The sequence below is a fragment of the Mirounga angustirostris genome, unplaced genomic scaffold (assembly GCF_029215605.1).
Source record: "Mirounga angustirostris isolate CCGP_5_RB_7025 unplaced genomic scaffold, mMirAng1.0.hap1 SCAF_12, whole genome shotgun sequence".
Taxonomy (NCBI): Eukaryota; Metazoa; Chordata; class Mammalia; order Carnivora; family Phocidae; genus Mirounga; species Mirounga angustirostris.
The window spans coordinates 17,473,929-17,497,640 of NW_026991720.1; the positions used below are offsets into that span (position 1 = coordinate 17,473,929).

The 23,712-nt window shown below is 50.2% G+C and overlaps 1 protein-coding gene and 2 long non-coding RNA genes across 4 annotated transcripts in view; 1 reads left to right on the forward strand and 2 right to left on the reverse strand.

Moving 5' to 3' along the window:
- LOC135362057 (uncharacterized) overlaps positions 1 to 1,846 on the reverse strand; it is a 161,989-nt gene extending 160,143 nt beyond the window's left edge. The window contains exon 1 of the long non-coding RNA XR_010406352.1: positions 1,720 to 1,846. This is a non-coding gene — a long non-coding RNA (uncharacterized LOC135362057). The remainder of the gene's footprint in view (positions 1 to 1,719) is intronic.
- A 1,465-nt stretch (positions 1,847 to 3,311) lies between these two features.
- Positions 3,312 to 22,925, forward strand: FAM180A (family with sequence similarity 180 member A). 2 transcript variants are annotated; one of them, XM_045864211.3, is made up of 3 exons: positions 3,312 to 3,639; positions 17,332 to 17,432; positions 19,116 to 22,925. In XM_045864211.3, the coding sequence occupies exons 1-3, from the start codon at positions 3,612 to 3,614 to the stop codon at positions 19,458 to 19,460; spliced, it is 474 nt and encodes a 157-aa protein (XP_045720167.1). In that variant the 5' UTR covers positions 3,312 to 3,611; the 3' UTR covers positions 19,461 to 22,925. The 2 variants fall into 2 exon arrangements, with proteins under 2 accessions (XP_045720167.1, XP_045720166.1); XM_045864210.3 differs by having other exon boundaries at positions 3,316 to 3,650.
- LOC135362056 (uncharacterized) lies at positions 5,151 to 13,003 on the reverse strand. Its single transcript, XR_010406350.1, has 3 exons — positions 12,804 to 13,003; positions 6,357 to 6,438; positions 5,151 to 5,301 (listed from the first exon to the last, which is right to left on the reverse strand). It is a non-coding gene; the product is annotated as an uncharacterized LOC135362056 (long non-coding RNA).
- Positions 22,926 to 23,712: the final 787 nt, after the last annotated feature.

A 23,712-nucleotide genomic window follows, 5' to 3' on the forward strand; every position in this document is an offset into this window, starting at 1 on the left:
GGGAAGTACAGAGGCAAAAATGCCCTTGAAAATAGTTGCCTTAAGGAGCACATCCTCACCACCCCCTAAGTGTCCTTTGTATAATCAGTAACTCAGGGAAGCTCCACTGTTGTGGGTTTATTGTGCTGTCACAAAAGGCTTCCATTTGCTTGCCAGTCTTACCCGGTATACAAGACAAACAAGAAGAGCGGGGGGAAAATCGGTGCACTAGGCCAGGGTTTTCCAAGACTTCAGTGAGGCTCCTGGAGAAACGAGGCATTTCCCTCCTGCTGCCAAGTTGTAGTGGTGGGAGAGAAGGCCTAGTTCATCATCTTATGAAATGAAATTAGTTACAAACACATCCGTTCCCAGCCCAAATCCAAAAGCCAATCTTCAATGCAGCTTAGGAATTAGGAGGTGACAGTTTGGTGATTTGAGCCTACCTATGAAAAACCCCAGCACTGGAAGCCAAGAGTGTGATTTCTGGCCCTAGTTTCCCCATGGCCAGGCAGTCATGTCCATCTTCCCTCCCCAGCACTGCCTCACTCACAGAAGTGTTGGCAAGAGAACGGGGGGGAGCTGGAGCTTTCTCTGCTTCCGTATCAGTCAACAAATATTGGATGGGCAGCTAGAGTGCCCAATCCCATGCTAGGTCCTTTGGGTAATCTGTGCAGATTTAAAAAGGAAGTACACTGAATAGCAAAGGAAACCATCAACAAAATGAAAAGACAACCTACAGAATGGGAGAAAATATTTGCCAATCATATTCTGGTAAGGGAATAATATCCAAGATATATAAAGAACTCATACAAAAAAAAAAAAAAGAACTCATACAACTCAATAGCAAAAAAACAATCTGATTAAAAAAACAGGCAGAGGAACTGAACATTTTTCCAAAGAAGACATACAAATGACCAACAGGTATATGAAAAGGCACTCATCACCAGAGAAATGCAAATCAAAACCACAATGAGATATCACCTCACACCTGTTAGGCTGGCTAGCATCAAAAAAACCAAACAATTACAAGTGCTGGTGAGGATGTGAAAAAAAGGGGACCCTTGAGCACTGTGGGTGAGGACGTAAATTGGTGCAGCCACCATGGAAAACAATATGGAGGGCCCTCAAAAAATTAATAATAGAATTATCATATGATCCAACAATGCCTTCTGGGTATATATCCAAAGGAAATGAAATCCCTATCTCAAACTGACATCCGTACCCCATTTTCATTGCAGCATTATTTACAATAGCCAAGACATGGAAACAACCTAGCGTCCACTGACAGATGAATGGATAAAGAAGATGTTGTGTGTGTATACACAAACACACACACACACAATAGAATATTTTCAGCCATAGGAAAGAAGGAAATCATGCCATTTGGAACAACATGGGTGGAAGTTGAGGGCATTATGCTAAGTGAGATAAACCAGATAGAGAAAGACAAATACTAGATGATCTCACTTATATGTGGAATCTAAAAAAACCAAACTTAAAGGAACAGAGAACAGACTGATGGTAGCCAGAGGTAGAAGAAATGGGTGAAGGTGGGTCAAAGGTGCAAACTTCCAGTTATAAGATAAATATGTCCTGGAGATGTGATGTACATCATGGTTACTCCAACTAATAATACATGATTGTACATGTGACAGTTGCTAAGAAAGTAGATCTTATGTGAGGTGATAAATGTTAACTAAACTTACCGTGTTGCTTGGGCTACAGAACCCACCCTCTTACCTTCCAGCCTTGCTCCACCCAAGCAGTAGCCTCTGGTCACATGTGACTGTTGAATACTTAAAATGTGGCTGGTCTGAACCGAGATGTGCTGTGGGAAGTACACATTGGATTTCAAAGACCTGGTCTGAAAAAGAATCAAAAAAATCCTGTTGATATTTATATTGATTACACAGAGAAATTATATTCCAAATATATTTGGTTAAATGAAATGTATTATTACGATTGCTACAATACTGTTTCTTTTCACTTTTTTTTAACGGGGCCCCCAGAAAATTTGAAATTACGTTTGTGACTCATGTTATACATCTACAGGACAGGAGTGCAGTCTTGTACTATTAACCGCATAGCTTTTGGTGCCAGCATTAAATCAGTCGAGACAAGGAGAGGACCTAGCGCAGTGCCCAAAACAAATTAAGCACCAAGAGCTATTGTTAATATTAGTAAGATCAGTGGTTTTCAAATTTTATACTCAAGTTTGTTTTTCAAGCCAATTCTTGTAACATTTAAAAAAGGAGTTCTGGGGGCGCCTGGGTGGCTCAGTCGGTTAAGCGTCTGCCTTCAGCTCAAAAGAAAAAGCGTTCTGATCAAAGCAGAGAGAGCTTGGCATCTCCCCAGGGACCCATTCACCCTGGGCACCACCTCCACAGGTTGGAAACCCGCATGGTTAAGTCATCCTATAATGTCCTTGAAGCTCTAGCACCTTCAGAGAAGGTGAAGAGGTGATAGGAGACAAAAACCATGGTGTCTGTCTATGGCAGTCTTTAAAAATGATCATGAACCTCAAATGTTCTCACCAGAAAAAAGGAATGATAATCACGTGACATGATAGAGGTGCTAGCCAACACTCCAGTGGTCATATTGCAATACAGAAGTGCAGCAAATCGAATCAACACATTGTACACCTTAAGCCTACACAATGCTATATGTCAATTATATCTCGATAAAAGTTAATTAATGAATTACCCAAAACAAGATCATGGAAGAACACTACCGTTTTGCTTGGGAGAATCAAAGTGGTTTGGTCCCGGGTCTAGCTAGACACAGTCCAGCAACTGGGGTGTCATGAATGTGAATGGGAGGAGAGGGTCACTGTGGGTCCCCGGATCATTAGTGGCATATACAATACCCATGCACCACAGCGCTGTTCTACCTCTGCTCCTCACAACTGCTGACTCCCCATCCATCCACAACCTGGGGAAGGCTCTCGGAGCTGGCCCTAGGCACCAAGATGGCTAGGTCCAGCTCCGGGAAAGGGCAGCAAGTGATACTCAGCCCAGACACTACAATGACTCTGCTGTCCTAAAGGCAACTCCGGGCCGTCAGCCCCAGTTTCTGCCAACCAGGCCTCCCAGCTCTTCCAGCAGCCCTCGCCCCTGGCTCTGCTCTGTGTGTGTGTGTGTGTGTGTGTGTGTGTGTGGACGGGGACGGCAGCCAGCTCTCTAACAAGTTCCACGAGTCTGTTTGTTAAAGAAAAATTCCAGTGGGTCCATCCAACACATGGAACTCAAGTACAGAAATTATATTTATCCACCCCACTGCCAAGGAGATCACATGCCCCGTGAGTCACTCCAGATGTGCTCAAAAACAGAGTCTCTCTGTGGAAGCCCAGTCCCCCAATCCCGGAGAGAGTCGAATTAGCAGAGGTCCCAATTCCTGTCCCCCCCCACTCCCCCCCTCTTAGGAGGTTGCCTCTGCCTTCACCCTTCTGGGGCAGGAGAGGGCATCTGTGCATGTCTGTAAAGGGAACGGGGGTACGGACTACATCTTCGTGCCGGGAGGACCAGTGCGGGCATACCTGTAGCTCCCAAGATCCCACTGGGTTTGAGGACAACTTTTCACCTTTTTAGAGGAAAAGATGTGCTGGAAGACGCTGCTGCTTCTGCTGTTGTGTTATGATGCCCAGGCTGCTGTGTCCCACAGGTGGGGCAGGGGTGAGTTGCTTTCTATTTGTCTGTTGGATGCTCATTGCTCTTCCTTAAATACAACTAGGAATTTGGGGGAGAAAGAATAAGGTGGTGGAAGGAAATTAAAAACCCTGCACCAACCCCCCTCCTTTTATCTCCTCTCTGCCAATTGCTTGAAGCTTCTTGACATGTTAGAAGATGCTAGAAGCTGAGGAGGAATGGGACACTGAAAAATACCAAAGCCACTGAGGGAACTCGGTGGAGGTGAAGAATGCAGAGGGCATGCCTTTCTGACATGCCAGAGCTAAGTCATCTCTGCTTCCAAGAATGTGAGCAGACTCCCTTGAGCACCCCCCACCCCCCAGCTGCTGTAGCCCGGCAGGGCATGTGAAGAGCAGGTACCAGGACTGATGCTAGTATTGTGAGACTGTGGGTGCTGGGGTGCAAAAGGCCTGCTACAAGGGGTCCTGGGCATTGGCTGTCCACGTGGAGATCTCCATGCTGCTTCCAAGCAGGGGTGGACACATCTTTCCAGCTGGGGAGAGCTGGCCCAGTGGCAGGACAAGAAGAGTGATCCTTTAGCATTCACTCAGGTGTGTGTCAGACAGCTACTCCCACCTGCCCCGAGGTCCACCTCAGAAAGGATGGAGCCTGGCAAGGCTGTTCCCTCATGGCCGACTTCCTTTCCCCGGGACCCCATGGCATCTTTTCTCTATGCCCAGGACTGGCTCCAGTTGGCAGACACTGGTAGCATGTCCAGCCAATTAGAGTTGATCACTGCTGGGGACCGAGGGAGCAGCAGTGTGGACCACTCCGTGCAGAGCTCAACTCAACCCTCTCCGCTGCCTAAAATCAACTGAGGTCTCTCTCCCCAGAAGCACTGGAATAAGAAGTCAGGCTCATAGGTGTTTCTAGAGCTCCAAAAGAGGACGCAGACTGGCATGGCGGAAGGGGTGGGTGTGGGGCTGAGCCTCCAGGTTCTCAAGGAGAGTGTTGAGGAAAGAAGGGGCATTGAGTGTGAACCAGAGGTGCACAGAGCAAATGAATCTGATACGGGTGGGGAGCAAAAGCTATTCACGTATTTGAGTTTTATGCCCTCAGTTTTAAGCTTGAGATCAGTGATTTGCCAATTCTCTAAGCTGAGCTGTGAAATGATTGTTACCCAGAGGCAAATAATTAATGGAGCATTTTCCTTTTTTTCTGGGAACATCACACACACACACACACACACACCCTCCCTGCTCGTGATGTGCACAAACTTCGGAGACAACACTTAGGAGAGCAAAGAGACCTTGGCGTTACATTCGGCCACTTACCCTGTGTGCTACTGGGGGCCTTCCCTAATTTGCCTATTAGAAAAAGATGATAGGGCGCCTGGGTGGCTCAGATGGTTAAGCGTCTGCCTTCGGCTCAGGTCATGATCCCAGGGTCCTGGGATCGAGTCCCGCATCGGGCTCCCTGCTCCTTGGGAGCCTGCTTCTCCCTCTGCTTCTCTCTCTCTCTCTCTCTCTCTCTCTCTGTCTCTCATGAATAAATAAATAAAATCTTTAAAAAAAAAAAAAGAAAAAGAAAAAGATGATAATACCCACCCTCGCAATGCACAGGCTGTTAGAGAGCCAAGTGAGATCATTGGATTTGTAACAAGGCTGTAAACACCACAGCCACGTCGTGGGCAATCCTGTAAGAAATGCAAAGATTCAAGCTCTGCCTTTCATTGGCTGTGTGATGTCTGGCAAATCTCTTAACCTCTCTGAGCTTCGGCTCACTAACGAGTCACATATTAACAATAACAGAGCTTATCTCCACCGCGTGTGGTGAGGGTCATATTCAAAATGTAAATAAAATGTTTTGTAAACGGTGAAGAAGCTTATCACTGTGAATTATTACCTACCACCTAAACCAATGAAAAAAATTTCATTGAAGAAAGTTTGAGGTTCTCATTCCACAGAAGGTTCTATAGCAACATCCGGGGAGCTAGTGCTCTGCCCACCCCTCCCTGGAGAAGGTCAGCCCCTAAATAATAATAACAAATCTATCTAGAGACAGGAAGCCAGCACAGCTGGAACAGAGGCCATGATGAGGCAGCTTTGTTAAGTGCTAGATTAGTGGTTCCCGGCAGAGTCAACAAGAGATAGAGTCCCTCTAACTATCATCAAAAAGTCTTCCACGTAGTTGATTTTTTTTTTCATTTTTAACATTTTTTTCTAATTATAAGAGGAATACCCAATTGCCATTTTTTAAAGATGGAATGGGAGTCACACCCAAATAAAAAACAATTTTTCCGAATGTACTTAACTGTTCCCTTCGCCTTCATCCTTACCCCATCCCCCGCCCACCCCAGTGCCAGGCCTAATTTAGAAGAATTCCCTGTCGAAACAGCCAGCCACCTCTCCCTGCAGGGTCTTCCACCTCTACCTGCAAACCCCCCCTCCACGCCCCTCCAACCCCCTCCACCCCGCCTCTCTCCCCCCTCCCCGAAGCCCCAACCCCCAGCACCAGCACCCCGGTCCCCATCCTCCCCCACCCCCTGCCCCCAAGTGGAAATGTAGAAATCAACCCAAAAGGAACACACCCTGCTGTCAAGATGGCCTTTTTCCTACCATTCTCCGGGCCTCTCCCTAGAACCGCTCTCTAGGATTCAGCCTTGGGAGGCAGTTTTCCACGCCAGCCTGACCCAGCCCCACCAACTTCTTGGAGACCTGATGACTCACCTGTGGTTAGCTGGTGACTCACCTGTGGTCAGCCGGACACACCTGGCCCAAGCCCCCAGGTCCTGCCAGAACACCACTTGGGGGGCTAAGGAGAACTAACCGGTCTTTTTAAAAAAGAAAAAGAAAAAAAAAAAAGAAATGTATGCATTACATACTATAACTGTTTTTATTAAATACATGTCAATTGTTCTTTTTAAAAGCAGGTTAATAGGGAAGGATGGCCCTTCAGTTATCTGGCGGAATTTACGTCATTTTCAGGATTCCCTTTTAGTGCTGTGTGTGTTTTCAGGCATGAAGGGAAGGGCCCATGGTCAGTGTTCAGTATGTCCTAACAGGACTCGCGTAACTGAGCACAGCCCCGTAGCCCCAGTGACTCGGCGGGGAAGGTGCTCTTCTGACCACACACAGATAAGGACACTAGAGCATGGGCGAGCAGTCGAGGAGCCCAGATCATTCAGCCAGAAGGCTAGAGCTGGAGGTTGTCACCCACCCCACGTCTGTGGCATCAGAGTCCGGCTGCCCTCCCTCATCCCCTCCCCACCCCCCAGGTGCTCCCTGCTCCCCGTAGCCCTCTGGCCCTCTGGTGCTCCCAGAGGACCCCAACACACGGGGCCAAGATCCTGGCTCCCTCAGAATGTCACTGCGTTTCTGAAGGGCGGGCCCAGGAGCAGAAAAGTAAATGACATCCGTAAGATCTCACAAAAGATCTTTCATAAATGAGAGTTTTTCCTTTCCACACCCAAACCATTTCCATTGAGTTGCTTCAACTGCTTCGTTAAAAATATCGTGTATTTTGGCTTGATGCAGTGTGCAGTTCGAATCCTTTCCAACAAGCTCTTCGGTACAAATGCTGTGTACAGTTATGCGGGAACCAAGCTTAGCCTTACTACCATTCTGTTCTACCAAACATGTTTGGAAGATGGCGGGGTAGAAGATTTTTATCCCAGATTACAAAAGGTCAACGAGAAGGTCAGGCTTCAGAGCACAGACAGGCTCTTCCATTTAAGGAGATTTCTGTCTGTATGTCTGGGCAAGAAAGCTTGGACAAGCTAAGGTGTTGGGGAGACAGGCGCCCGCCTTGACTGAGAACATTAAAAGGGGCTTCTCTCGGGCAAGAATACAGGCTCCTCGGAGATAAAGGGAGGGGTGGTAGAGACAGGAGATCACATCTACATTTTGATAATTAGCCAGCACCTGGAACTAAGAGTAAGTTCTAGAATCCTCCTGTTAGAAAGAAGAATTTAGGGGCACCTGGGTGGTTCACTCAGTTAAGCATCTGACTCTTGATTTCGGTCTAGGTCTTGATCTCAGGGTCGTGAGTTCAAGCCCCACCTTGGGCTCCACACTGGGTGTGAAGCATATTAATAAAAGGGGGGTGGGAGGGGAGAGAAGGATTTAGTAAAGCACTCTGTTTGAAAAGAATGGGGTTTAGTGACAAGGGTAGTTAATGTGTTTCTATGGGATCATCTACTCCTTCGATAGTTGTGGGCAAGATGCTATGCACTGGGAATACAGCACCGAACAAAACAGACAAGATCCCACGCCCTCAGGGAGCTGACATCCTAGTGAGGGAAACAGACACAAACACAAATATAAATAAGACATCTGATTTGTTTGCTAACAATAAATTAGGGACAGAGTATAAAGGATTATACTTTTAAATAGAGAAATCAGGGAGGGTGTCCCTGAGGAGGTGATGAAAGGCCTGAAAGAAACATGGGAGTAAGCCATGCAATCGCTGGAGGAATTATTCCAGGCAAAGGAAAGAGAAGTGCAAAGGCCCTGTGGCAGAAGCATGCCTGGTATGCTCACATAGCAGTGAAGAGGCCTGTGGCTGGGGTGGCAGGAGTCTGCTTGAGATTCTCTCTCCCTTTCCCTCTACCTCTTCCCCTGCTCGCACATATTCTCTCTCTCTCTCTCACTCTCTCTCTCCCTCTCAAATAAATGAATAAATCTTTAAAAAAAAAAAAGGGGGGGGGTGCCTGGGTGGCTCAGTCGTTAAGCGTCTGCCTTCAGCTCAGGTCATGATCCCAGGGTCCTGGGATCGAGCCCCGCATCGGGCTCCTGCGCGGTGGGAAGCCTGCTTCTCCCTCTCCCACTCCCCCTACTTGTGTTCCTGCTCTTGCTATCTCTCTCTCTCTCTCTGTCAAATAAATAAATAAAATCTTAAAAAAAAAAAAAAAAAACAGAACAAGGGTGGGAACCAAGAATGGAAGCTAAGACAACTTTAGGAGAGGTGCTCAAGGCTTGAACCAGGAGTCTAGCAAGAAGTAGACGATTCCAGATATATTTTGAAGGCAGAGCCGGGAAGACTTGCTGATTGGTTGGATGTGCGATGTGAAAGAGAAAAATCGAGGATGACTCCAAGGTTTTTGGCCTGAGCAACTGAGAGAGATGGGGAAGACTATAGACAGCAGGATGGGTGTGTAGTGGGAGCAGTGCTCGTATGTGTGGGGTATGTGTGTTTGTGTGGTATGTACGGTGTGTGTGCATGTGTGTGTGGCATGGGTCTGGTTTGTGTGGGGGTATGGTGCATACATATGTGGAGTGTGTGTGTGTGTGGTATGTGGTATGTGTGTGGTGTGGTAGGAGTGTGTGCGGGGGTGCGTGTGTGTGCGGTGTGGCATGCGTCTGGTGTGTGTGTGTGGTATGTGTGCGTGGTGTGGTGTGGTGTGTGCATGTGTGTGCGTGGTGTGTGCGGTGTGACATGCGTCTGGTGTGTGTGTGTGTGTGTATATGGTGTGTGCCGTGTGCGTGGTGTGGTGTGTGTGTGTGTGTGGATGTGTGTGCGGTGTGGCATGCGTCTGGTGTGTGTGTGTATGTGGTATGTGTGCGTGGTGTGGTGTGTGCGTGTGTGTGTGCATGGTGTGTGCGGTGTGGCATGCGTCTGGGGGGTGTGGGGGAGGTATGTGTGCGTGGTGTGGTGTGTGCATGTGTGTGTGCGTGGTGTGTGCAGCGTGGCATGCGTCTGGGGTGTGTGTGTATGTGGTGTGTGCAGTGTGCGTGGTGTGGTGTGGTGTGTGCATGTGTGTGTGCGTGGTGTGTGCAGCGTGGCATGCGTCTGGGGTGTGTGTGTATGTGGTGTGCGCGGTGTGCGTGGTGTGGTGTGTGCGTGTGTGCATGTGTGTGCGGCGTGGAATGCGTCTGGGGGGTTTGTGTGTGTGTGGTATGTATGCGTGGTGTGGTGTGGTGTGTGCATGTGTGTGTGCACGTGGCATGCATCTGGGGGGTGTGTGTGTGGTATGTGTGCGTGGTGTGGTGTGGCATGCGTCTGGTGTGTGTGTGTATGTGGTGTGTGCAGTGTGCGTGGTGTGGTGTGGTGTGTGCGTGTGTGCATGTGTGTGCGGCGTGGAATGCGTCTGGGGTGTGTGTGTGTGGTATGTGTGCGTGGTGTGGTGTGTGCATGTGTGTGTGCGTGGTGTGTGCGGCGTGGCATGCGTCTGGGGGGGGTGTATGTGGTGTGTGCGGTGTGCGTGGTGTGGCGTGTGCATGTGTGTGCATGTGTGTGCGGCGTGGCATGCGTCTGGGGGGTGTGGGGGGGTATGTGTGCGTGGTGTGGTGTGGTGTGTGCATGTGTGTGTGCGTGGTGTATGCGGTGTGGCGTGCATCTGGTGTGTGTGTATATGTGGTGTGCGCGGTGTGCGTGGTGTGGTGTGTGCGTGTGTGCATGTGTGTGCGGCGTGGAATGCGTCTGGGGGGTTTGTGTGTGTGTGGTATGTATGCGTGGTGTGGTGTGGTGTGTGCATGTGTGTGTGCACGTGGCATGCATCTGGGGGGTGTGTGTGTGTGGTATGTGTGCGTGGTGTGGTGTGGCATGCGTCTGGTGTGTGTGTGTATGTGGTGTGTGCAGTGTGCGTGGTGTGGTGTGGTGTGTGCGTGTGTGCATGTGTGTGCGGCGTGGAATGCGTCTGGGGTGTGTGTGTGTGGTATGTGTGCGTGGTGTGGTGTGTGCATGTGTGTGTGCGTGGTGTGTGCGGCGTGGCATGCGTCTGGGGGGGGTGTATGTGGTGTGTGCGGTGTGCGTGGTGTGGCGTGTGCATGTGTGTGCATGTGTGTGCGGCGTGGCATGCGTCTGGGGGGTGTGGGGGGGTATGTGTGCGTGGTGTGGTGTGGTGTGTGCATGTGTGTGTGCGTGGTGTATGCGGTGTGGCGTGCATCTGGTGTGTGTGTATATGTGGTGTGCGCGGTGTGCGTGGTGTGGTGTGTGCGTGTGTGCATGTGTGTGCGGCGTGGAATGCGTCTGGGGGGTTTGTGTGTGTGTGGTATGTATGCGTGGTGTGGTGTGGTGTGTGCATGTGTGTGTGCACGTGGCATGCATCTGGGGGGTGTGTGTGTGTGGTATGTGTGCGTGGTGTGGTGTGGCATGCGTCTGGTGTGTGTGTGTATGTGGTGTGTGCAGTGTGCGTGGTGTGGTGTGGTGTGTGCGTGTGTGCATGTGTGTGCGGCGTGGAATGCGTCTGGGGTGTGTGTGTGTGGTATGTGTGCGTGGTGTGGTGTGTGCATGTGTGTGTGCGTGGTGTGTGCGGCGTGGCATGCGTCTGGGGGGGGTGTATGTGGTGTGTGCGGTGTGCGTGGTGTGGCGTGTGCATGTGTGTGCATGTGTGTGCGGCGTGGCATGCGTCTGGGGGGTGTGGGGGGGTATGTGTGCGTGGTGTGTGCGTGCGTGCGTGCGCGCGTCCGCGCGCGCGCGCGCGCTGGCGTCGGCCCAGGTGCAGGTCAGGAGAGGCAGCTCTCACAGGCCGGCAAGGCGATGCGCGCCGGCGGCTGGGTGGCCGGCCGTGGGGTCTGGAGGGCGAGGCCGCAAGTCTGCAGGGCCGCGGTGAGGCCCGAAGCGAGGAGAGAGCGGGGATGAGGGGGGCTCGGCCGCGGGAAGAGGCAGGCGGGAAGGAAGAGCCGCCTGTACAGAGGGCTTTATGCTTCTCGGACAGAACAAGTGTTGGTGCTGATGTGGAAGACCCAGGAGCGAGGGGGGGGGAAGACCCAGGAGCGGGGGGGGGGGGATGGAAGACCCAGGAGCGGGGGGGGGATGGAAGACCCAGGAGCGAGGGGGGGGGATGGAAGACCCAGGAGCGAGGGGGGGGGGATGGAAGACCCAGGAGCGAGGGGGGGGGGGATGGAAGACCCAGGAGCGAGGGGGGGGAAGACCCAGGAGCGAGGGGGGGGATGGAAGACCCAGGAGCGAGGGGGGGGGGATGGAAGACCCAGGAGCGAGGGGGGGGGGGATGGAAGACCCAGGAGCGAGGGGGGGGGGGATGGAAGACCCAGGAGCGAGGGGGGGGAAGACCCAGGAGCGAGGGGGGGGGAAGACCCAGGAGCGGGGGGGGGGGATGGAAGACCCAGGAGCGAGGGGGGGGGAAGACCCAGGAGCGAGGGGGGGGGGGATGGAAGACCCAGGAGCGAGGGGGGGGGATGGAAGACCCAGGAGCGGGGGGGGGGGATGGAAGACCCAGGAGCGAGGGGGGGGGATGGAAGACCCAGGAGCGAGGGGGGGGGGATGGAAGACCCAGGAGCGAGGGGGGATGGAAGACGCGGGAGAGAAAAGAGAACGGGTGGAGAGCTGCGTGCCATCTCCACGGACGCGGCGCTCGCACGCGGGGGAGGTCGGCTCCGGACGGGCGCACGGGCACAACAGCGAAGTCCCGAGTGTGCGGACAAGACGCAGGCAGCTTTAAGGAAAGACTAGAAGGTGTGAAACCAAGTGGGAGGAACCAGGAAATCCGGAGCGTGGTCGGGCAGCATGGAAAGGCCCCTGTGAGCCGAACGACCGTGAACTCACGATGAGAGCACGTGACACGGTTGTGTTTTCCTCCGGCCACATCCGGGGGCACAGGTGCAGCAGGGGACACGGGCGGAGATGCGCTGTGACTTTGCCAAGGGATTGCAGAGAACAAAGAGGGAGCAAAGGAGTTGAGGGTCTATGTAGGAGAGTGATCGCAGGGCTGTAGTAATGTGACCTTGCGTATCACAGGATTATAAATCAAAGTTAGAGAATTTTTTAAAATTCTGTGTGTGGTAAGGGGCGCCTGGGTGGCACCGTCGGTTAAGCGGCTGACTGGAGTTCAGCTCAGGTCATGATCTCAGGGTCGTGAGATCGAGCCCTGCATTGGGTTCTGCGCTGGGCGTGCAGCCTGCTTAAAATTCTCTCTCTCCCTCTTCCTCTGTCCCTCCCCCCACTCACGCACACTCTTTCTCTCTAAAAAAAGAAAAAATTATGTGTGATTCATTTCAGAATATGTCTTATACCAAATGCATTCATTCATAATTAACTGCACTATCTTTCCTGAGCCCAGTCTTCGGGGCGATACACCTGCAAAAAGATAGCATTGTTCTCCCTATCGGTGAGATAGGGTCTGGGAGCCTGCGAGGTCTGGATTTTATCTCAGTCCTACGGCAAACAAATTGGGTGGCCTAGGGCAAGTTTCTTAACCTGCACGTTTCTTCATCTGTGAAATGGCATGTTAGTACTCACCTCACAAGGTGCGTACGGAAAGCACAGAGCACGTCGACTAGCCCACAGTGGGCTCATGCACCTTTACGGTATCTGAGCTTCACATTTTAACAACTTTGGTCTGCGGTCCGAACGCGTCTCTCAGCAGAAGATATGGACAGAACATGCCGTAATACAGACTCTCGAATCTCTGGATCCAGTACCCGGACTGGATTAGTGAACATGCATGACCTTTAGCAAGAAAATCCTTTGTTCTATGCTGGTCTGTCCGATATATCATAGACCCTCAATGTCCCCCCCACAAGGCTCATATGGCCAGGGAGTCGCGGATGAGGGGAGAAGCTTACGGTCTCCCTGCCCCGAGACCAGCCTTGCAGCAGACCTTCGTGCTAGGAGACATGGAAGCCTCTGATGTCCCCTGGTCACACTGAGCGGTCCTCATGGGCACATTCACGTCCTGAAGAAATAGCTGGAGGGCAGGCTGGCTGCAGAGTATTGAGAGGAGAAGAAGAAAACAAATTGGCCCAGTTTTACATCAAGCAAGAGGCACATGAAGTCAGTGATTTCGACAAACCTGTCCCAGTAGCCTTCTTGCTTGAGGCTCCATGCTCGGGTGGGGTCTTTCTGCCCGTCTCTGGCCTCCCACACTGTCCCCGCTGTCCCCTCTCTCCGCAAAGGTGCCATCGCTAATAGCCATCCAGTGGGGAGCCCTCAGGTCTCCCTCCCATCAGCCTGGTGGAGGCCGTGCTGCCCCAGATGAGCAGGCAGTCAAGCTTATGATGACCTCCATCAAGGTAGGTGATGAGCTGGCAGGACAGGAAAACCTCAGCAAAGCCTGAAGAGTCTGCACAGCTGTTTTGGTTTGGTGAGGTTTTTAAAAATCCCTGGCTCATCTTTATTTCTATTTAAGATTTTTTTCTTAAGATTTTATTCATTTATTTGACAGAGAGAGAGAGAGCACAAGCAAGGGGAGCAGCGGAGGGAGAGGGAGAAGCAGGCTTCCCGCTGAGCAAAGAGCCCGATGTGGGACTCGATCCCGGGACTCCAGGATCATGACCTGAGCCAAAGGCAGACGCTTAACCCACTGAGCCACCCAGGCGCCCCCAAAATCCCTGGCTCATCTTTAAAATCATCCCCACATATATATTGAGCCTTCCCTTGAAGCCCAGTGTTACGCAGACATTGAGGTCAAGCAGGGGGAGCATGAACTTCCTCCCTCGCTCCCAGGAGCCGGCCACCCTGACGAACGCTTTCAGGGTGACAGACAGCAAGATGGGAAATGTGGAGACAGGACGCAGAGGGCATACGGAGCTGGAGAAAGGACACCGGTGGCCAGCAGGGTTGCAGGAAAGGCTTCCTGGGGGAGCGTGTCTAACCACACGGGAGCAGGTCTAGCTTAAAGCTTCGCTCATACATGCCTCTGGGAGCTGGTCAGCTCTCGTGTGGGCCATTTGCCTTTCTGGCAGGGTCCAGCCTTCCCTGTCGCAGACAAGAACATCGGGAGTGACTGTATATTTAACCTTTTATCCAAATGTTTTGCCGAGGACCAGACATAGCTTATTTCCCGCCCCACCCCGCCCCGCTCCAGCATCTCTGCAAAGGTGAATCTATCCCTCTCCAGGCCTTGCCTTCTTTTCAGAGAGTCAGACCCCGGCCTCTCAGATGTCTGGCCAGGGGCCAGCTGTATTTCCACACCCAGGGTGGTAGAAAAGCACCTGCTGGATACACCATCCAAGCAGCCCCAGCAACGGGTGGGGCTCCGGCAGAAGGTGGTGGAAGCATGCGGAGCAGGAGAACAAGGGGGGAGGTTGTCCATCTTTCAGATTTCTGTGCCCCCCACACATACACTTTCTGGGGCAATGATCAGTCTCCTGGTCCAGAGGCTGAAGCTATTTCTAACCATCTTCCCCAAACTGTGTTACCATTTTTAAAAAGAATCAGAACAAGGGCTCTTGGAAACAACAGTGTTTTCATGATTAAGCTGAGCTTTGAATCCAGAAGTATTTTCTTCCCCATTCTTTGAGAACTCAAGGTCCACTTGGGATGTGTGTGTTAAAGGAGTGTTGGTGTTCACAGGGAGACAGTTCAGCTGTGAAGAACTTTCCGGAAGGCAGCCATCCCAAGTCTGAGAAGACAGGAAGCAGAAAGGGCTCCATGCCCAGGGCATTCATTCCCTCCTATCCCCTTCACCTACTGAGGTGTGAATTTTTTTAAGGGAACAATACCTGTAATTTCACAATAAGAATGGAATCCAGGGACAAGAATTAAAGAAGTAAAGTTGCTCTTGGATCCTATCCTGAGAATGGGATTTCATCCACCCTTTCATAGTAAGAAGAGAAAAAGGGCACACAGAAAGAAGCAGGTCACATCTCGGTCTAAAACCAGGTCTGATCCTGGTGTCATCTCCCACCAAAGAGAAATTGGAGTCAAAGTACGCACCCCCTTTGTGCCTCTACTCGTTTGTCTCCAAGAACATGATGGCCCTGGTCTCTTCAGATGACCCCTCAGATGGGAGTGGGGTTCACCTCATAGCAGGGTGCCCGCTGCTTGGCTGTGGGTCTGGATAACCCAATGCCTGCCCACTGTAATGACCTGGAAGCTGTAAAAAGTCCCATTGCCTACATCCACCCCAGGGAGAGGCCCATGAGTTGGCCTGGGAGCTGGCCTTGGGCATTCGGGATTTTCCAAGCTCCCAGGTGATCCGGATGTCCGGTCAAGGGTGACAACCGCTGGGTTACCCTAAGAGTGGCCATATGGCCGGGGCAGCTCCTTCTCCACAACGTCAGGTCAAGCACCCTCTGATTCTCAACCTCGGCTGCCATTAGAAGCTGCCATAAGAAGCCTAGGAAGCTTTGAAAAAAACTCTTCCTGTCCCATGTGCACCCCACTCAGTTAAATCAGCTGGGACCCATGCATCAGCCCCTTGGGTCAAGGTTGCAAATCAGTGGAGCAGGGGATGCCTCCCTCCACCTGAGACTGTAGGCAGAGGCAATGAGTGAACAGAGGCCAAGGCCTTCTCAAGACCTAAAATCTATGATTCTGTGGGAAGTTGGCACTTTCCTGGCAAAGAAAACAAATTTTGCTAAACTGCTGGGCTAGGAACTATTGCTCAGCAATTTATAGGCTCCTTCCCCCAAAATGCTCTGGGAAAGCAGAGTTGGTCACTCTGCCCGTCAAGGCTTCCTTAAGTGCAGGGATTTGGTCAGCCTGCCAGGCTCTGCTGGGGTAGAGAAACACGAAACCGTATATATCCCAGCCCGGGAGGAACCTGTGGTATAGATAATAAATGAGTTACAGAGTAAACAGTATTATAGCAATACAATATCCAGCCAGCTTTTTCCAGGAAGTAGGAGATGCCCACCAGTGGGCTTTTCAGGAAATGTCCTTTACACTGAAGATGTCTCACTTGTATCACTTCCGATTGAAAACCTTCTACAATGCTTAGGCAGCGCCCTGCCTTCTTTAACCAGAGTACACTGGACATCACTAGACTCTTTGTTGGTGGTTCCAAGGGCACCATTATCAAGAAGGAGAACTGTCGTGTATGGTTGTACAACTTGTGGTTTGCACAACTTCAGGGGGCGCTACTTACCTCCAAGTCTCTTGGATTTTTACAGTTCGTTGCCCAGGCTTCTGGCAGATCACATTCAAGTGTCTTGAAGAAGATGCATCTTTCTTTATCAGCCGGCAGCAGGGGGACCAATCCCTTCTGCACAGTGCCCTGGTACAAGGTGGGGCTGGGCTGAACGGGGCTGTCTGCTCCTACCCAACACGGTCCTGGAGAACGGCAGTTTGTCCCGGTTATTCCCATACTCTAATAGTTGGTCTCCTCCTTCACCTTCCTCTGTCAGTTCCCAATTCTGCTACGCCCTCTACCTCTAGCAGCTCATCCATCTTCCTCCAGCTACAACTTCTAAATGCAGTCCCCAAGGAATAACACTGACAAGTCATTGACTTCATACCAAATGCATCTCTAAGTCAGCCAGCCCTTGGGGGAAGCGCTGACCTTGGCTCACCACACCCCTGGGGCCAAGCGTCAGGGTCTCGTGGCAGCTCCTTTCCCGCACTTTGTCACCGGTATTCAGATTCTTGGCGGCTGTATCTCAGATGGCCGGGGACTAGCCAGAAGTCTGATCCTCTCATTAAAAGGGTTGTCAATAAATATAAACCAGCCCTTCCTATTGATAAAGGGAGCAGTATTATTAGAGAACTCATCTGTTGAATTGGGGCAGGGGGAGGGCTGTCAGTTTGCTCATTTCTGTTTTATTTTGTTCTATGTAAATTCTCTAGGATATACATACCCCTAGACATGCATATTTTTCAAAACTTTCTGGGATGATTCTGATGAGCAGCCAGGTTTGAAGTTGCTGGTCTGAAATAGTAATGTCTGACATGCCTGGGAGCTCTCGGGGACAAACCAGAGTCATCTGTCACCTCTCGCCGCTTCACGTCTACCGCCACCTGGAGTCAGTCACTCTCTGGACTGGCTGGCCGGCCTCCAGGCCATGTGCACAGCGCAGCCCCTCCAGCTAACTCTGGTTTCTTGCAGCCGTGCTGTTTCCTGCTGCTCATCGGCCAAAGAGATCCTCATCAATGCCCTTGAACCCCGTCCTGCAGAACTCCCTGGAGGAAGTCGAACTGCTCTATGAGGTAGGCAGAAGGGAAAGTGGTCAATTCAAGGCCTTCTCTGTGTTTTTTGGAGAAGGGACCTAAGCGCCAGAGGGACTGGTCTAGACTACTTGGCGGATTCATCCCGTCCCGCCCATCCCAGAGCCAGGTCTTCCTCGTATCTCCTCCCCTCTCCCACACGCCATGACACGGAAGGATGGCATCGGGAGTTCAGTCAAGGCAAAATCAGAGATTTCCGTTTGGCCCCAAGGTGCCACGGCCAGCACCCGAGCAGCAGAGTCGGGCAACATTCCCAAGCAGAGGTTTTTTTGTTGTTGTTGATTTTGGTTTTTTTAAAGATTTTATTTATTTACTTGACAGAGAGAGAGTTAGCGAGAGCAAGAACACAAGCAGGGGGAGTGGGAGAGGGAGAAGCAGGCTTCCCGCCGAGCAGGGAGCCCGATGCGGGGCTTGATCCCAGGACCCCGGGATCATGACCTGAGCCGAAGGCAGACGCTTAACGACTGAGCCACCCAGGCGCCCCCCAAGCAGAGGTTTTGAGGCAGGACTGGTCAGGAGTGCTCGGGCAATGCCACGCCAGGTGTCTGAGCTGAGCCGTGTCTCAGGAACTGCATGCTGGGACAGCTCCGTTTCTGATGGGCTGGGGCCACCCCGAAGCTCTCTTCCTCTGCCCCTCTCACCTGGGCCCCTAAGACCCCACTCATCCTCAAACCACAGGTAGATTCCCCAAGGCTGCTTGGACTGGTTCAGTGATAGAATTCCCAGTTCAAGATCTGAGCTGTCGTTCTGGTTCTGCCCCCACCAGCTGGGTGACCTCGGGTCAGCTGCCATTGCTCTCTGGGCCTGAATCTCCTCCACTATTAAATGAGGAACTACGATGATCTCCAAAATTGCCCTCCTGCCTTGATATCCTCTCACATCCTCCACGTCCCAGAACTGTCTGGCTAAGAGACAGCCTTGTGCAGCCAAGCAGTTGAGCTGGGGGAAGGGGAAGGGATTTCAAATCCCGCCATGGGGGCAAACTTTGCCAAGTCTTGAACTTGGGAGTCACATGAACAGATCTGTTCTAGAAAGATAGCAGACAGTAGCATGGAGGATGGATTAGAGCCAGGAGGGAGTCAGAGACAGAGAGGAAAGTTAGAATTCGGAGTCCAAGAAGTATTTATTATGTTGCTGGGATGAGCCTGGCACAGAGCAGGGGATGCACGTGGCAGACTCCACGCTACTCTTAAAGAACAGGTGAGAAATGAGGACAAATCTCTGTATCCCACTTAATTCCTGGCACAATTCTCTGCATCCTTCGAATTCAGCTTCTGATCTTAAATTACCCAAAATAGTCAGTTCGTGCTCTAGAAGATCTTCGGTGGGTGGGTGGGTGGGAGGGAGATCAGGAACTAGTGTGCTGGTCCAGGCCACTAGTAACAGTAAGCAGTCCCTGAAATAGTGGCTTTGTACCAGGCACCGTATTTGTCTTACTTCTCACAATATCCCAGTGAAGTGTTGTTGTCACTAATCATCTCACAGAGGAGGAAAATGAGGCTCAGAGAAGTTAAGTAACTCACCCAGGGTTACACAGCTAGTGAGAAAGTCAGAATTGGAGACGCAGCTGCCTCCCTAGATGAACATATGTGATAATGAACACAGTAATGTCCTCAGCGATGCCCAAATGCTTCATGTCTTTCCACGTCCCATGTCTCTCTCCAGTTCCTGCTAGCTGAACTTGACATCAGCCCTGACCTGCAGATCTCCATCAAGGACGAGGAGCTCGCCTCTTTGAGGAAGGCCTCTGACTTCCACATCATCTGCAATCACGTGATCCCCAAGAGCATCCCGGACATCCGCCGGCTGAGCATCAGCCTCTCCAGCCACCCTGGCGTCCTCAAGAAAGAGGACTTTGAAAGGACAGCGCTGACCCTGGCCTACACGGCCTACCGCACAGCCCTGTCCCAAGGGCATCAGAAGGACATCTGGGCCCAGTCCCTCCGTAGCCTCTTCCAGGCCCTGCGGCATGACTTGATGCGGTCCTCAGGCCCCAGAGCGTCTCCCTGAGAGACTGGCCCGCACCAGGACCACAGAGCAGGGACCGACACACACAGTAATCCAAATACTCTTCATTCTCTACTCCATTTACAGAGCCCAGCAACAAAGCACATGCCACCAACTCAGAGTAGCAGAGGTAACATAAGGACGCCGTCATGTTCTTTGCCCCTTATAGATTCCTGACAAGCACATCTGATTCATGTCACAGTGTGACCTGGGCTGGAAGAAAGGGCTAGAGTGATAATTTTGAGATGCCTCCAAAGGCCCAATGATTTGCCTGGCGACATGTAGAAGTCTCAGCCATGCTCCAACACCAAGTGACTGCCCCCAACACCCAAGGGCGAGCACAGAGCTAGAGCAGACAACACAGAGGTTTGGGCATGGTGGGAAGATGGGGGACAGACCTCAGGCTGTGAGGCTGATTGAACATCTTTCCAAAGGTTCTATAGTAAGAGACTAAAAAAAAAAAAAAAAAAAAAAAAAAAAACCCCAACCTAGAGCTATAGCCAAATAAATACATGGTTATCAAAGATAAACTTCTCACCTTTTCCAAAAGTCACCAAGAAGGATCAGTCAGAAAATCAGTAATTTTATGACCTATAGGTCTTGATTCTTCTTCTCTGAAAGCTGATCTAATACAGAGGAGAAACATGAAGGGGGCCCACAGAAAGGCTGCAACAGTCATGTCTTGTCTTCCAAACAGAGAAAGCAAGCTAATGCAGAGAGGGTCACCCTCATCACCCTAATGAAGAGGTGGCACCAATGGCCATGTCTAGTTAAATGCTTAAAATCATTTAGCATCATCAGCAAATGAGGTGCTCCGAATAAAAATGATTTTTCGGATGACAGGATTTCCCCTTTCAAATGCCAAAACTTCCCTTTGAGCAATATTGACCTGGTATCTTTTTAAAGTCTACATATGAAACACCTTAGGCTCTTATTTAATATCTTTGAAACACCCTGATGAAGGAGTTGGATAAAATAACCTTTAACATTGCTTTAACTGCTTCTCAAATGCCCGTGATCATTGAGCTAAGTGCGAGCTATTACAGAGAGGACAGCAGGACCTAAGGGAACTGCTGGACTGTTTGCCCCAATCCTGGAAGGCCCCAGGCTCTTCTAATTCTGCATGTGCTCTGAGCTCTTCTGCCGCCTTCTTCACCGTGAGGCTTTGAGATGCACTTTTCTTTCTTGCCGACAGAACCCGCCCTTTGCATTGTGTTCTTTTGTAGTTGCTATCGCCTGAAGAACAAGATGGCTAGGCTTGTTATAATTCTTGGTTAAGTATGAGTTAGCAGATGAAGATCTCTGCTAGCAGGAAAGCCCTGGGCTCTAGGACAGACTCCCCACCAGCTCAGAGATCTTTCTGGCTCTCCTGGGTTGACAGCCGGGTTTTGGAGGCTACCATTGCAAGAGGTCTAATCGTTGAATGAGTGAGACCTTATCGGGCTAAATTCAATACTGAAATGGGTATTTAACAGTTGTCATTTGATGAGGCCCGAAGCTGCTCTGGACTTCTTAAAAACTTTGAATAAGTGATTTCCGAGCCGCACAAGCTGCATGATCACCTTGGAGAAATAGTAGGATGGAGGAAGAAGGTATTCATCATCAGAGAAGCATACAGCTTGGCATCCTCATGCAGTTGGGTTCAGAAGATTAGTAACTGTCAGTCTCTCTGGTTCTCATTCCCTGGTTATACTTCTCTCTTACCTCCCTCAAATGCAGTCTCTGATATTTGCTTTTTGTTCAGTTTTTCTCTTTCTAATATTACGTATTCTCTTTGACATGGTTACTAAGCTGGTCTCTTTATTTCAGTTGGTGTCTCTTCTGCTCTAGCTTTGAGCCCAGTTCTGATTATCTTTGTGTCCACTTCTTAGAGGCGTCTCCCAGTCTCTTTGGGCTGACTTTTGCTCACTTGAACTCTGCCTGCCTGCACTCTGATACTCACTGTCTTTCTGCCCCCTTCGGGTATCACTGTCTGACTCAAACAAAGGTCAATGTACAGGGTCCGGGATTTCCCAAAAGGCAGATTAGCCTCATGGTCTGCCTCCGCTATTTGTACTTTCCCTGGATGTGGGGTGGGGAGGAGGTGAGCAGAGGTCTCAACCCTTCGACATTGGGCAATAGCCCGGCCTCAGAGTCTTGCATCCCACCCCAGGGCTCCACCCCCCCTTAGGTTGGATCTGAGTGCTTTCTTCCAGTCACTGGGTGGAAAGACCACCCTGTAGGCCCTCCCTGTCTTCCATGTTATGATATACATGCCTGCTCCCAGGAGTAGGAGATCCATGAATAGGAGGATGGTTCCCAGGACCAGTGATAAAATGGTAGTTCATTCATCCTGCAGCAAAAAATGAAAGGCACCTGTGTAGTCATAAATCAGGGCCCATATTTTTGTGGCAGTCAATGACTAAAAAAAATAGAAACAAGAAGGGCATGACCTTTTTAAAGACAAATGACAATTCCCTTTTTACTAACTAGATGACACTAGTAATGACTATTTTAGGCTGAATACAAATTGACTATTTACCCACAAGAACAGTTTATAATAGTAACTTCATTTACATGCAAAGTCAAATATAACACTCACCACCACTACCCCAAGATCCGACCCTTTGCTCAATGAACAGTAAAGTAGTAGACTGGACAGAAACGGACTGTCCCATTTTGCCTCATTAATACCACACTGTAATACCACGATCACAACCAGGTTACATTTTGTCATATGTACACATAGAATAATCTAGGGCATGGTGTCTGTCGTGGAAATTTGCCTGTAACTTATGGAATTTGCCTGTAACTAATTCTGCCATTTCTATACTGCTGGGGACTTTTAGGATCTAAAAATTCTGGAAGCGTCTTCTAGAGTTGGCACCCTCATGGCTACTTCTGGTGTCACTCAAGAGACATTGAAAAACATCTATGTGCTGAAACTTCCATTGCTCTGTCATCTCACCTTGAATCTAAAAAAGAATCGCCTCAGTGATAAATCAGTCAGAGGTATTTCCACAGGTGAACGCTTGTCAAATGTCTTTACATGGCGCCCCTTAGTCGCCTAACCCATTTTAACATCTTACTTTTTTTTATTGTAAAAAACACAACGTGAAATTTACCATCTGAATGTCTAAGTGCGCAGTACAATAGTGTTAGCTCTATGCATATTGTGGTATGACAGATCTCTAGAACTTTTCATCTTGCAAAATTGATACCTCTGGAACAACTCCCCTCCCCCACCCCCACAGTGCCTGGCACCTGCCTTTCTACTTTCTGTTACTAAGAGTTTGACTACTTTAGATACCTCATCTAAGTGGAACCTGCCTTCTATTTCTCAAGCATAGTATTCTGGAAAATGTTTCCTTCATCTGAAAAAACGGATAGAGTCACAAAGAAGAACTACTGTCTTAATTGTGTCACTCACCTTACCTAACTTTATTTAACAATTATTCACTTATGGTGTAATAAAAATGTCCTGATCGAGTTTACTAGGCTCCATGGAATCTTTGTTATGTCAGATTATGCCACCAAGGAATTTGAAGTGGTCTAGGGGTTGAATGGTGGATATTGAGTTCCGCAGCTGTTTATTATTTTCCAGCCTCTTTAATATTTGCCACCCAAACATCACACCCGTGGTCTTGTTCATTCTGAGTTTCAAAATCAGCACAGGAAGGAGGCCCGAATGTAGCAAACATGGCAGCCAGTCTTTCACATGCATTTAAAGAGATGGGTCATCATAGCCTATCCTACAATGGCAAGATAACCTGGAAGGGAACCTGGACTGTCCATAATTGCCCCTGCCTTGGAAGTCAAGAAGAACTGGTTTTCTGGAGTCACTTCTCCAGTCTCTTTGCGTTTAGCCTGGGGACCATTTCCAACTGCAGACCTTGGAATGCCATTCTTGCATTCTGTGAATTCAAGAAAAACATGGGTAACCTTATCCACATGTCCCTTCTGAGAAAAGAGGCTAACAGCTTCTCCCGATCTCTAAGCAGCAGAAATTGCAGAGTGCAACAGCTGCTAAGGCCCTGACCCTGAACTTGTCAACTTCTTCCCTGCCCTCCCATCTCCTTCCTCCTTGCATACCGGCCAAAGGAAGCTTTCTGCTTCTTTTTTGGTAAAGAGCCTCAGAGAGGAGCATTTGAGCACCTACTCCAGTTGAGAAAGACCACTGACATCTGGGCTCCAAGGGCCTTTGAAATGAGACCGGCATCTAGACTTTTCCAGAGAGGTAGTAGCTACCCTTCCCATTCTCCCTAAAAAAGGTCTG

Coding starts and splice junctions, on each gene's coding strand:
- FAM180A (XM_045864210.3), top strand. CDS start 3,575: ATGTGCTGGAAGACGCTGCTGCTTCTGCTGTTGTGTTATGATGCCCAG. Junction 3,651..17,331: donor GTCCCACAGGTGGGGCAGGG/GTGAGTTGCTTT, acceptor GGTTTCTTGCAG/CCGTGCTGTTTCCTGCTGCT. Junction 17,433..19,115: donor AAGTCGAACTGCTCTATGAG/GTAGGCAGAAGG, acceptor GTCTCTCTCCAG/TTCCTGCTAGCTGAACTTGA.